This window comes from Gossypium hirsutum, chromosome A01 (genome assembly GCF_007990345.1).
Source record: "Gossypium hirsutum isolate 1008001.06 chromosome A01, Gossypium_hirsutum_v2.1, whole genome shotgun sequence".
In the NCBI taxonomy this organism is placed as follows: domain Eukaryota; kingdom Viridiplantae; phylum Streptophyta; class Magnoliopsida; order Malvales; family Malvaceae; genus Gossypium; species Gossypium hirsutum.
This window is the reverse complement of record NC_053424.1, coordinates 110,428,949-110,443,102: the sequence shown is the minus strand read 5'-3', so window position 1 is coordinate 110,443,102 and position 14,154 is coordinate 110,428,949. Positions and strand designations below refer to the sequence as shown.

Genomic DNA, 14,154 nt, shown 5'->3' with positions numbered 1-14,154 from the left:
TTTTTATTTTTTTATTTTGTATAAATCTCTAGAAATTTATATATATATTGAACTTTTGAAGAATATTTTGTAATTTTTTTCTTTAAATTACTCATTAATATTAGAGTAAAAAAAAGAATGAGCAAAATTAATCCTTGTATATTAGATTAAAAAATAAATTAATTTTTTTTTGCTAAAAATTTCATTTATTGTTAAAAATTTATCCATTTTTGAGTTAAGGGGGTAAAATGCAATTTAATTTCTAGTAGATGGGCCTCGATGACATTTTTACCATAAACGTAAGTTGAGAGAAATTGAATCTCAGGCCTTTGACCGATCTCAAAGGCGTAACACTACACTTAACCTTACCATATCCTTCTCCCTTGTCAGCTGCACTGCAACCCAGCGATATTACAGCCTGTTTTCTAATCAGCTCTCGACTTTCCTTTTTGCTTGCAGATCCCTTTGCCCCCTTACCCTTTTTAATATGCTTTAGTCGTCGCATAAGTCGGTAAACTCAACACCAAGTAATTCGCAGGGTTGCAACAGCAGCAGCTGGGAGAAAAGACGATCCAAAACCCTTCCTAAAACGAGCAAAAATAGTAAGAGTTATATTAATGGATCCGTGTCCTTTTGTACGGATCCTGGTAGGTAATTTGGCCCTGAGGCTTCCACTTTCTACAAAGCCCTCGCTTTCAAGGATCCATCCTTCTACTTCTCCATGTTACTGCAAGATCAAACTCAAGAACTTCCCTCACCAAGTGGGTTCAATCCCTTTGATCCATGCAAACACCCAAAACCCAGAAAGCTGCAACTTCTCTTTGCAGAAATCGCTCGCTGCGTGTTTCAGTTTAAGCAAGTTCCAGGTGGATAGGATCATCTCGAAAGGGGGTTCATCATATAAACTTTCCATCGAGGTTTATGCTGACCCTGATGGCAGTACCTGCGGATTGGCATCTGGGAAGTTATTGGGGAAGGTTACGGTGCCCTTGGATTTACGTGGAGCGGAATCAAGGCCGTCTGTTGCTCATAATGGATGGGTTGATATAGGCCGAAACAAAAGCAACAAGAATGGATCCTCTGCGCAATTGTTTTTAACTATCAGGACTGAACCTGACCCGAGATTTGTGTTCCAGTTTGGTGGTGAACCAGAGTGTAGTCCTCAGGTTTTTCAGGTTCAGGGGAGTGTTAAACAGGCCGTTTTCACTTGCAAGTTCGGTTTTAGAAGCTCCAGCGATCGGAACTTGGGATCAAGGTTTGCTTTTTCCTCCTGATCTCTGTTTTTTTTTTCAATTATTGTTTGGATTTGCCGTTTAATTTATTGTTGTCCAAGTGTTTCTCAAGGTTTTGTTTTGTCATATTATTTTCCAGGACATCTTTGCCTGAATCAAACACTTCAAGAAATTGGCTACCATCTCTAAAAACAGATAAAGATCAATCGGCCAAAGAACGAAAAGGCTGGTCAATAACAGTCCACGACCTCTCAGGCTCTCCCGTAGCAATGGCATCAATGGTAACCCCATTTGTCCCTTCCCCTGGCTCGGACAGGGTCAGCCGTTCAAACCCTGGAGCATGGTCAATTCTTCGTCCGGAATGTGGAACCTGGAAACCCTGGGGTCGCCTCGAAGCCTGGCGTGAGCCTGGTTTCACTGACGCCCTTGGATACCGATTTGACCTCTTCCATGATGATATTGTGGCCACAGGAACAACCACCACCGTCGCCAGTTCCACCCTCAGCACCAAACTTGGGGGAAAATTCACCATGGATATGACAACAAACATATCAACTCCATCAATAAGCCCGCAAAGCAGCTGCGACCTGGGGTCAGGCTCACGTCCCGGGTCAAGACCAGGATCGGGATCAGGGTCAGATTTCGGATTTGGGTTGCCCCTTTCCCCGCAGAGCATGTACCGGGGTGGATTTGTGATGTCGTCAACGGTGGAAGGTGTGGGGAAATGCAGTAAACCGGAAGTGGAAGTAGGAGTAAAGCACGTGACATGCACGGAGGATGCTGCTGCCTTTGTGGCATTGGCAGCGGCTATGGATCTAAGCATGGATGCTTGTCAGTCCTTCTCTCAAAAGTTAAGGAAAGAGCTGAGACAGCAAAGTCAGACCTTTGTAGATTAAGGGTTTTTGTCGATTTAGTTGTTTTTGGATTGGGATTTGGGATTCTTTCGGCAGATTAGCTAACAGCAGTTTTTGAGCTGAATGTAAGGATTAGTTTTGTACAGTGCGGAATGACGAGGCATGAACCTTTTTTTATTTATTTTAAAAAACTTTGTGATTAGTGAATTTGTTGATTGTTTAATTCCTTGTACTTTCTCCTCATAGATATATGTGCTTTTGCATGAGAATCCTATGTTGAAAATGTGGAAGGAAAGGGGTAGTCAAGTAAATCCATTTTGCAAGATGCTGGGAGGGATTCGTGTACTTTCCCTAACTAGATTTTGTCAAATGAACTAGAAATCGGATAGAATCACCCCCTTTCACTTTAACAACAATGTCGATTATTAAAGCAGCAGATTAACTAATATGTTTACTTCAATTCATCAGGCTCCACTAAAACCCAATAAGACAATCTTTTATGTTTTTCGTTCATTTCGTTTTGCTGCAGATATAAGCAAGGGAACCAAAATAAATGGTTAATGAGTTTCATCATTACTGGAGTTTTTAGATTTACAAGTGTGGAGACATGAGAACAGAAAGCAGAAAGTGAAACAGCCTTTAGTTTCTATCCACCTTGTTGGCATTTATTACAACTTTGGTTTGATGTAATTATTGAATGTGCAGAGCATCCACTCCAATTTTTATTTTTTAATTTTATAATATAGAATTAAAAGTTTAATATTCATGCATTCAATGGTAATAATATATTTACATCATACAGTTAGATAATACAATTAAAACTAGCTATTCAAATAAAGGGTTATAATTACTTTTCGAAAATTCAAACTCAAATAAATTTTATGGATAAACAACCCGCTCTTTAAAAAGTTAAACAAGTATATGAAATCTACCCATTCCTCAATGAGAACAAAAATTTAAAATTTGAGAAACATAACCTTTTTTTTAATTTCTTTTATCCAATAAACATAAACGGGATTTTTTTATAATAATATGGAAAAAAAAACTAAAATGGGATGTCCTTAAGATTATATACAAAAATGGGTCATTAGAAGTGATGGAGGGTGGTGCATAGGCGGCACCACCCTCAAATCTGACAGATTTACAGTTAAAAAAAAGAATAAGACGAAAATAATAATAATAATAAAATATGGGTGGAGGTACCCCATAGGCGGCACCAGTGGAGGGTACCTCACAGGCGGCACCGCTGACTCCTCTGCACCGACGGGACTCGTCACTGTCACCGACGGGACTGGTCTGAGACATTTATTTTGTTTTATTGTGTTTGGGGACCTTAAAATGGTCCCCAATTTCTTTGTGTGCATAAGTGAAGAAGAAGAAAGGGGGAAGGAGAAAAGAAAGAGAAGAGAAGAAGAAGAAGAAGAAGAAGGAGAAGGAGGAGGAGGAGGAGGCGGTATTGGTGAGGGAAGAAAAAAGAAAAAGAGAAGGAGAAGAAGAAGAAGAGGGAGGGAAGGAAAAAAAGGTAATATTTTTTGTAAGGAAATAATTTTTAATTGTTAATTTAAGGAAATAAATGATTTATATTAATTGTTAATGTTATTATTGTTGATTGATTTTAATTTAATTTTTAAATTTAATTTTTTGCAAGGTATATTTTGGATAAAAAGAGATATTAAGGTATGTTTGTATTTATTTTAATTTTTATATATATTTATAATTTATTTTTAATTTTTATTGAAGTAAAAAATCCTATCTATGTTATGTACAAAAAAATATTTTATTATTATTTTATTTAATTTATTTGGTAAGTGTGTTTTAGGTTAATTAGATATATTTTTATTAATTTTATTTGGCATGTTATATTTTTGATTTTTTTTTATTTTTTATGTGATGAGTTTTTTTACAAAAATAGTATAAAAATATTAAAAGAATAGCTTAATAGTATATTTTAAAAAATATATTTTAAAAAATCCGAAAATAAAATAAAAAGGTCAAAATCAGAGTTTTTTTACTAAATTAATATAAATATACTAAAATAATACATATGAAACATTATGTACTAAAATAATAAAAAAAATAAAATACAAAAATAGTATATTTTGAAAAATAAAATCCAAAAATAAAATAAAAAACAAACGGCCAAAATCAGAATTTTTTACTAAATTAATATAAAAAAATTAAAATAATACATTTGAAACATTGTGTACTAAAATAATATAAAAAATAAAATACAAAAATAGTATATTTTTAAAAATAAAATCCGAAAACAAAATAAATAAAACGGCCAAAATCACAGATTTTTACTAAATTAATATAAAAAAAACTAAAATAATACATGAAAACTTATGTACTAAAATAATATAAAAAATAAAATACGAAAATAGTATATTTTAAAAAATAAAATCTGAAAATAAAAAATAAAAGGGCCAAAATCAGAGTTTTTTTTCTATATTAATATAAAAAAACTAAAATAATACATTTTAAAAATTATGTACCAAAATAATATAAAAAACATAAAATACGAAAATAGTATGTTTTAAAAAAATAAAATCCGAAAATAAAATAAAAAATAAACCGCCAAAATCAGAGTTTTTTTATTAAATTAATATAAAAAAACTAAAATAATACATTTGGAACATTATGTACTAAAATAATATAAAAAATAAAATATGAAAATAGTTTATTTTAAAAAGTAAAATCCGAGAATAAAATAAAAAAACAAACGGTCAAAATCAGAGTTTTTTATTAAATTAATATAAAAAAATACAAAAACAGTACATTTGAAACATTATGTACTAAAATAATATAAAAAATACGAAAATAATATATTTTAAAAAATAAAATCCGAAAATAAAATAAATACTAAAATATATTGAACTACATGCCGGGTATATTATATATATTATAATTTAAACCAAAATATTTTACTTATTATCATTTTAAAATAATAATAAAAATATTTGTATTTGAATTGGGTATATTTATTTTTTTTAATGTAGTATGACAAAAAATATGCTGTCGAAAAAACGGTTTGGTATTTTTTTTGTAATTAAAAGCAATATATAAAATTTAGTTATTTTGACAAATATTTAAAATCCATCAAACATTGAAATTAATAACCGAAATTTATTTGAAATTGCAGGTATGGCAACGGCTTCATTGATTAAGGAAGATCCTCACATAGCTGACACAGTTAATAAAACGGTAATATATTGTTATTTGTTACTCACAGGTTCCATTTAAAAAGATTTATGTAATTTACGCAAATAAATTATGTTATTATAACTTATTTCTGCAATTTAACATTATCAGGAATCGTACCGCGTATTAAGGGGGCCGGGTGAATGGTTTAGGATATTCCCCGGATGAACGACTGATGCCGTACTTGGAGCTAGCTGGATTCGGGTCAACAGCATTGATCCGGACGTTTGATTTCCGGTACGATTTAATATCCGCATTGGTTGAGCGTTGGAGCCCGGAGACCCACACTTTTCATTTGCCGTGTGAGGAGTGCACTGTCACTCTGGAGGATGTTGCACTGCAACTTGGGCTCCCAATCGACGGGAGTCCCGTAACGGGCGTAAGTGTGTTAGCTGAGCCGGCTGCACTTTGTTATAGCCTCCTAGGAGCTTCGCCCGGCGATCATGAGTCCAATTTATCGAGTTTGAAATTTATATGGTTGAAATCAAATTTTCAGCATTTACCAGATAATGCCACTGAAGAAGAGTTGATGTGCGCAGCTCGAGCGTACATTATGCATATTATAGGGGGTGTATTGATGCCCGATGCGAACAACAACAGGGTTCATATCATGTATTTACCTCTATTAACTGATTTGCATAATGTTCGCTCGTATAGCTGGGGCTCCGCAGTTCTGGCTATGTTGTATCGTGAGCTTTGTCGGATGACAAAGCCTCATGCTGCAGACATAGGCAGGTGCCTTATATTGTTGCAGTCATGGGCTCTTTATCGGATGCCATTCTTGGCATCGGTTAGTCACCAGCCATACGTATATCCACTAGTTAACAGGTGATAAAATTTAACTTGTTATTAATTGATAGTTTCTTTATAATGATACTATTCTAACAATACTATATTTGTTTGAAATTTGTTTTCGTAGATGGAGTATTTATCTGGGTATCGGGAGGTCGTACACTGTCTCGATATATCGTTTGTTGATTGAGCAACATGCCGGAGAAGAGGTAAGCTATTCCAATATTCGCGACATGTAATTACTTTATATATCTTACTCAAACCGTGTGAAATTTTAACCATGGTATTAATCGTGCAGTTTATTTGGATGTCATATCGTAGACCAAAAATTGTGGTCGTTATACCATCTTCTGCCTACATTCATTCTCAATTGTGGTGTACTAATGCACCAATTATCAGTTTCAATGTGGTCGAGTGGTACCATGGGGATCGAGTATTACGACAGTTTGGTTGCATCCAGTATATCCCGGATCCGCCAAAGGAGGTGGGGAAGGTTTACGGCATCAACAAGAGAGGGAAACATGGAATACATTGGGGGGTTGTGCACCGGAGATATATTGCGGTGTGGGATAATCGGATGGGTCGAAGACCTCGGATGGATATGTCTTCCGTTTTACAACTATCGCCAGAGTACATGCAATGGTACTTTAGTATGGGAAAGCCATATTTACTTGGTGCCCAGTCGACTGTAGCCCCCCCGCACGTGCAGTGACCTGGGGCATACGAGCCAGTGGCCGATATAGAGCCCGATCCACAGCCAGATCTCGAGCCCGAGCGAGAGGTGGAGCTTGAGGCACAGCCCGAGGCCGAGTCTGAGCAATCGCATTCACATTCGGCTGATACTTCTTATCATCCGGATTTCCCAGACAACGACTATTTCCCGGGCTCGTCAGGGGGCAGATACCATTACGGGTTTGATATCTTTGGGTCGTCTCCATTGCAGCACAGCACTTCTCTCGGCCTGTATCCCCCTCAGTACAGCACTAGCCTCGGCCCATATCCGCCGCAGTATTCCACTCCTCCTTGGATGTATCCGCTGCAGCATGGCACTCCTCCTGGCTCAAGTTCATCGATGCCATTCGAGCCATATGGTTTTTCTTCCATGTATCAGACACCCTCACCTGCGACTGAAGAGGATGTTGGTTGTCGTGATCACCCACAACGTGAACGTCGACCTCCGAATAGGTATACCCCTAGGACCACACCATCTAACCATCAACTTTAGGGGTTTATTGGGTTTTTATATTAAAAAAGTTTGTATTTCTTTCTATATATTTAATTAGATTAATTGGAACTTTGAAAATTGTAACAAAATTTGACCATAACGTAAATTAGATTAATTTGGATATTTTGAATATTAAAACAGTAAAACTTAACAAACTTAGTATCGTAAGATAAATTAAATACATTACAACATTAATCTAATTGGAACAAATTTTGCAATATAATTTTTTTATATAAATTAAATTCATTACAACATAGGCTCAATTCCTACCCGATCGTGACGATTGTCCAATATGATAGTTTCGTTGCAGGCATTTACTCCGATTATGACCAGCTAACCTGCATAATCCATAATGCTTACCATCGGATTTCTCCCTAATGTCCATCTCATTACGAATTCTGGATGATTGCGGACGACCTCTCGGATTCCTGCACAGCCCTCTGTCTGGACAAGTTCGAAAGTCGTCGGAGGCACCTCCCACGTAGATAAGTCAGGCAGGACGAGGAATTCATTTTCCCAGACACGTAACGTGCACTCGAGTGTGTACACATCATCAACAAATTGTTCAACATTAAGGTTTACCTTAGCACACGCTGCCACGACATACGCACATGGATAATGAAGTGTTTGGAACCTCCTGCAATCACACCGTCTGTTACGGAGATGTCGTGTTTTCAACAACACAGCGTTGACCCCCTCCACTAAGTTTGTGGTCATTTGACCATAACGAAAGCCCTCATCAAAACTTTGAGCCAATTGCCATGGCTCCATAGTACCCAACCACTGTTGGAAAGATGTGTTCGTTTGACCCTCCATGTCACTCTCAAGTCGAGCCATTATTTGGCAAAAAATATGTGGCTCCAGCTTGTGCGTTGTATATGTATTAAAGAAAGATAAGTTACAGTATTGGCCTAAAGCATTAAAACATATGTTGAAAAGATAAGGTAATCATTTACCCATTTTCACAACTTGTCTCTTCCAGTCTGCATTCTTATAATCTCGATGAAAGTTAGCTGCGATATGCCGGATATAGTAAACAAATTTCCAGGGTACACTGGAACGCCTAATGGCGGCAATTAATCCTTTTCATCTATCGGAGATGATGTAAATATTATCGTTGCTAATAACATACCTCCGCAATTTGGTAAGGAAGAATTCCCACGATTCCATGTTCCCTTTATCTATGATGGCAAATGCTATCGGGAGCACATTCTTGTTGCCGTCTTAAGCAACCGCAAGAAGTAAGATCTGTGTATATTTTCCATATAGCCACGTCCCATCTACTTGCACAAACGGCTTGCAGTGAGGAAATGCGTGCACACATGGATCAAACGTCTAGAACATCCGATGGAAAATTCTTTTTTCTGGTTGTAATTGGTTATCCGGCCCATAATAAGGTCGTGTCTGTAACTCAATGATAGTCCTAGGTACGTACTCTCGCATAGCAGCTATCCATCCCTGTAACTCGTTATACGATGCATCGAAATCCCTATACAACTGCTCCATTGCCAATTGTTTAGCTATCCACGCCTTTCGATATGATACTCGATAGTGAAACTGTGCCTGCATTTCGGCAATTAATACTGAAACTTTAATGGTCGGCATGTCCTTCACCATTGGCATGATAAACGTACAGATAGTTTTAGAATCAAGTTTTCCATGGTCTTCAGTCATACGTATTGATGTGCACGTGTGAGGCCCAAAAAATTTACGTATCTCCCACATCTGCGATTTTTGAATAAATGCAGCTCATACACGCCAATTACAGCCTTCCATCGACTTCCAACACTCTCTAATATATAATGTCGGTTTAGACACTGCAACTTTGTAATCCACTGATATATTCATGCTATACCGCTTAATAGCAAATACAAACTCTTCTTTGCTTTCGAATCTCTGGCCTACTAATAACTCCTCATGATCAGAATTTACGGCCAGCCGGTGAGCAGGAAGTATTTCAGGGTACTCTGGGAACTCAGCTTCATGCGCCGCGTCGGGGTTTATGAGCGACATGTGTGGCCCAAGGTTATTGTGTATCACAATACGTAGCATCTGGTTCCCCACTGAAGACGCGTTAATGTTTCCATCGTTATTCACATCTTCATCATCAATATCATCGGGGACATCGTCTACATTGGGATCACTATCACTATCGACCTCTTCGTCACAATGATCACTATTATCGTATCCATCATTACCAACCACGTCAATATCGGGTGTAATATTAAGATCGATATCGATCCCACGTATAGTCTATTCACTATCAACGTACGATATTGGAGCCACCACTCACGGTTCTTCAGTTGCATGTTCTTCACTATATGCAGTGAGATCTTCATTCTGCTCCATACCGGCTAACTCAGCAAATAAGTGAATCGGTGAATTTTTGTCACTCCCATTCCCACAGTAAAAAGCTATCATTGTCTCTACGTTTTTGTCGTCTATAAGTTCCATTTCGGTGAATTTGATAGGATCTGTCGAAATTGGAAACTTGTAGAAAAGTTTTGAGATCCTTCTCCCACAACGTCTAACAATTTTTACGTTAATTCTTCCCTTCATATCATCCAATGAGACATTTCTATTAAATCTCATTGCTATTTGTTGCCGACATTCAAATATGCATCCAACGGTTGTTGTTAAGATGATTCCATCGAAATAAACGCATACGAAAAACTGATTATCCATCTTCAATACTCAATCTGTTAAAAAATAAACAAAATTTCTCAAAACAATTTCGAACAATAAATAAATTACTTAAATAAAAAATTAATTAATCAATATGCAATTTTTTCATTCATAAGCCCATACTTTTTCAGTTTTAATTTTGTACATGAACAACATTTATTTTTACATTTAACCACTTATATTGAGTTCTACATTTTCTTCCATCTCCGATCCCGTATCTTCATCTGGGAAATTCTCTACAATCCAATTTAGAAATTCTTGATTCTCTTCATATTCATCTTCTACAATCCAATTTGGAAATTCCTCGGGATCTTCTGCCTCTTCAATCTTTATAACTGGTATTGAATATATAAGTTCTCTTGGTAATTTCCTAACAACTAATTTATCCATCCATGGTTTGTCAAACACATTTTGCTTCCTAATTAACTTTCGTGAACCTATATTTTGTCTCGCTATTTTCCTTGCTCCATAAGATATTATAAACTTCGCGAAGTTTATAACTAGATTCCAATAGGTTTGTGGTACCGATGTCTTCCAAAGTTCGTTTAAAATGATTTGATGCTCCTGTTCTATTAATGTCCCTCTAAGGGTTAGGTATTGCACTTTATTGTTTCTAATCATTTCATGACCCATTCACAACACTTTTTGCATCTTTTGATTTACGGTAATAAGGTGTTGAACAATGTCTTCTTCTGGTTTCATTCTGTAATCTTGGACTTCTCTTATCATCTTATCAACTTTCTCCCTTTGTGCTAAACTTATTATCTCATCAGGCAATGCCAAATATGTTGCCATTTCTAACAATATGTATAACAAAAATATTTTTAGTTGTTATCACTAATTAACAATTACTTTATAATAGTTTTACTAACATAAAAACTTTCAAATATATTTAAAAAATTTAAAACATAAAATTCACAATAAACACATAATTAATCTAAACACAAAACTCACTAACATTTCACAATAAACAAAATAAATTTTAAAACAAAACATAAAAGTAACACTAAACAAACTATATAATACTAACAAAATATTTTTTTCTTATCATAATCTATTTTATTTAAAAAAAATAACAACAACAAAATTACCTTTTTCTTTTCTTTCTTCTTCTCCTTTCTTTCTTTCTTTCTTCTTCTTCTGTAATTTTTTTTCCAATCTGGTAGTCGAATAAAGGGGGTAGGGTGAATATGTACTAAAGGGGGTCAAGGCTGTGAGAAAGGCACCACTAGTGCCGCCTGTGGGGTACCCTCCACCCTTATTTTATTATTTTTTTCGTCTTTTTCTTTTTCTTTTTTTTTAACTGTAAATCTGTCAGATTTGAGGGTGGTGCCGCCTATGCACCACCCTCCATTACTTCCAATGACCCATTTTCGTATATAATCTTAAGGACATGCCATTTTGGTTTTTTTTTTCATATTATTATAGTAAAAATCCTAAACATAAACATAACTTGAAGGCGCGAGGAAGAAGTGAGGCATGAAATATGTTTCCCAAATTAAATTTTTTGTTTCTGGGTTTTGGTATTTCCCTTTTCTTTTAGTTTCTTGTTGCTGTAAAATTTTCTTTTTTGGGTTGATAAATCAACTCCCAAGATGGGTTAATCTTTTTCTCTTTCATTCTTATGTAATATCGTACTTTGCAAGAGATGAAAATTTAGATCTAATATTAACTTGAGCAAATACCCATCTCACTAATTTAAAAACTATGAGCTTCTTTCCTCGCTTTCCTCATGTATGGTACTCCTTTGAGATTGAATATTGCACCTTATACTGTAATAACCAATTAGATCTCCTTCAACAAATGACCTGTAAGATTTTGATAAAGATTACATTATCAGAATATTGGGCATTCAAGTTAACGTCTTTACTGGTTTCAGCTGTTAGATCAATTCATGACATGCAAGTATCTCTTAGAAATTGCAACCGACAATCAAAGGCTTGGGAATTTACTCTGGAAGTACCAAGCCATTATCTAAGCTTCTTTTTCGCCGTCAGACATAGGTGTGTAAAGGGATTGAATGAGGGTTTGTAAGGAGACATATATTCATGTTACTAGAGACTAGCAGTCGGCAACAATCCTCTAGTGTTTGTTGACAGTTACAATGGTTACTTAACGGGTTCACATTATACAACAATTTCATGCACATAAAAACAACTCGATGCGATCCTTAGACGCAGAAGCCATTGTAATCGTTGGCAGTGGTTCACAACAAAAGCTTTCATTGTCACCTTCGAGGGAAGCCCGAGACCGCTACCTTTTTCGTCCAACTTTTCCATCATGGGGATGAATCCCCCATGCAAGGGTGAGCCAAAAAGAGAATTAATTGAATAAATGGAATCAATTTTATGGAACCAAGTCCATTTGTTTAGTTTTTGGATTATTCAGTTTGCTTATTTGGCTTCATCGTGTTATTCAATCCGTTATCAATTTTAGGGTGTTTTTGTTTAAAGGAAAATAATTTATAGAAAATGTTGTTTATATTTTTTGTATTAGGTGAAAAATAGTTTAGTCAATAGAAAAAAATATACGGTAAATTAAAGATAAGTCCTTTTTTTTTTCTGGGAAATAAGTTTTCATATTAGAAAACACAAATAATTTTTCGAAAATAGAGTAACTCAATTTGTATATAAAAATTAGTTTAAATAAAATCAATGATTATATTGATATTAAAATTTTAATTTTAATTTTTTAAAAAAATTAAAAATTAATCTCAAATATTATAATTTTTAATAGGAATAAACATCAAAACTATACATACTTTGATTCAATGTGCAATATCATATGTGAACTTTACTTTTGTTCAAATTTTTTTATTTAATTTTCAGAAATCACTAACATTATTGAATTAACACAATTTTACGTCGATATATACAAATAATTATATTAATTCAATATGAGAAATAATGTACTTATTCATTTCTGTAAATGTGTACAATTAAATTAAGATTAAAGTTTTATGTATACATTAATGTTGTCAAAGGCTTTTAAGAACTAAAACATCTATATAGCTTGAGGCGCAAGGTGCAAAAAAAAGCAATCGTCCGAGTGAATCTAGCCACAAGTATATAAATATAAATATAAATGTAATATGCATATAAAAACATATGTAAGTGATATATATAGTTAATAAGTATTAATTAATTAGTAAAAGAAATATAAATTATAATATTGTTAGGATTTGAGAACCGATAGTCCAAATGGCTGATAGGATCTGGACCTTCAACCCAGAAGATGAATGTTTGCCTCCAGGCATAGTCAGCTGAGGATCTTACAGGAATGCAAGATGTTCACAAAGATAGCTTACGTAAGCTTCGCACAAACAAGGTCGCAAGAGGGAGCTCGCGTAAACCTCGCAGAAACGAGGTCGCGAGCCATTTCTGCAAAAAAGACCTCCCTTCGTGACTGGCAGGTGTAAAGTTTGTTGGGAGAGTCAATCCTAGGGTCAGAAAGGACAGAGTGCTCCACAGGCAAGCGTCTAAAAACCAAAAGAGGCCCAAAGAATGTAAGCACGTGGGACAAAGAATGTTAGTACTCTTGGCCCAAATGTCATGACAAAACAGTGGGTCTCATTGTGAGCTGTAATAGTAGCAATAGAGATTGTGTATAAATATCCCTGTATTTCCATTAATACCAACATAAAAAAATATTACTCAACAAATATAATTCAATATATAAATTTAAAACCTTCTTCAGTAGTTTAAATTTAATAATTTAGTTAATGTATTGTAAAATAAAACACAATAATAACGAAATTAAATATCAGCATTAGAATCTAGCTTTAAATTTCCTTCATCTTCTCCCCAAAATTCTTAACTTTTAAGAGTTAACTAGGTTTTTATATAATAAAATTTTGTGAATAATTAATTAAAAAGGTCATTTGTTATATTTTGTTATATTTTTCTTTTAAAAGTTAAAATAAAAAAAATAAATAAGATAATGGAATGGCTCCATAGTGAAATGCGCATTTTTTGCGCCCGACTTTGCAAAAAAGGCACCTGAAAAGCACATAAAGCGCTCGTCTGACTGAAGTCACCTCGCCTTGAGGTGGCTGAGGCGGTAATGGCCACTTTAATTACTTGATTGGAATTCATCTGCTACTTTCTTCTGCCCTGGAAGATGTGAAAAGTGGGTGTGGTAATTGGGTGATTTATTGTAAACATGCCATCATTTGAAGTCGGGTTTA

General features: G+C 35.0%; 1 protein-coding gene across 1 annotated transcript; it reads left to right on the top strand.

Annotated features, from left to right (window-relative positions):
* The first annotated feature begins 246 nt into the window (after positions 1-246).
* On the top strand, positions 247-2,267 carry LOC107925469 (uncharacterized). The gene is made up of 2 exons (XM_016856174.2): positions 247-1,234; positions 1,351-2,267. The coding sequence occupies exons 1-2, from the start codon at positions 597-599 to the stop codon at positions 2,105-2,107; spliced, it is 1,395 nt and encodes a 464-aa protein (XP_016711663.1). The 5' UTR covers positions 247-596; the 3' UTR covers positions 2,108-2,267.
* The last annotated feature ends 11,887 nt before the right edge of the window (positions 2,268-14,154 follow it).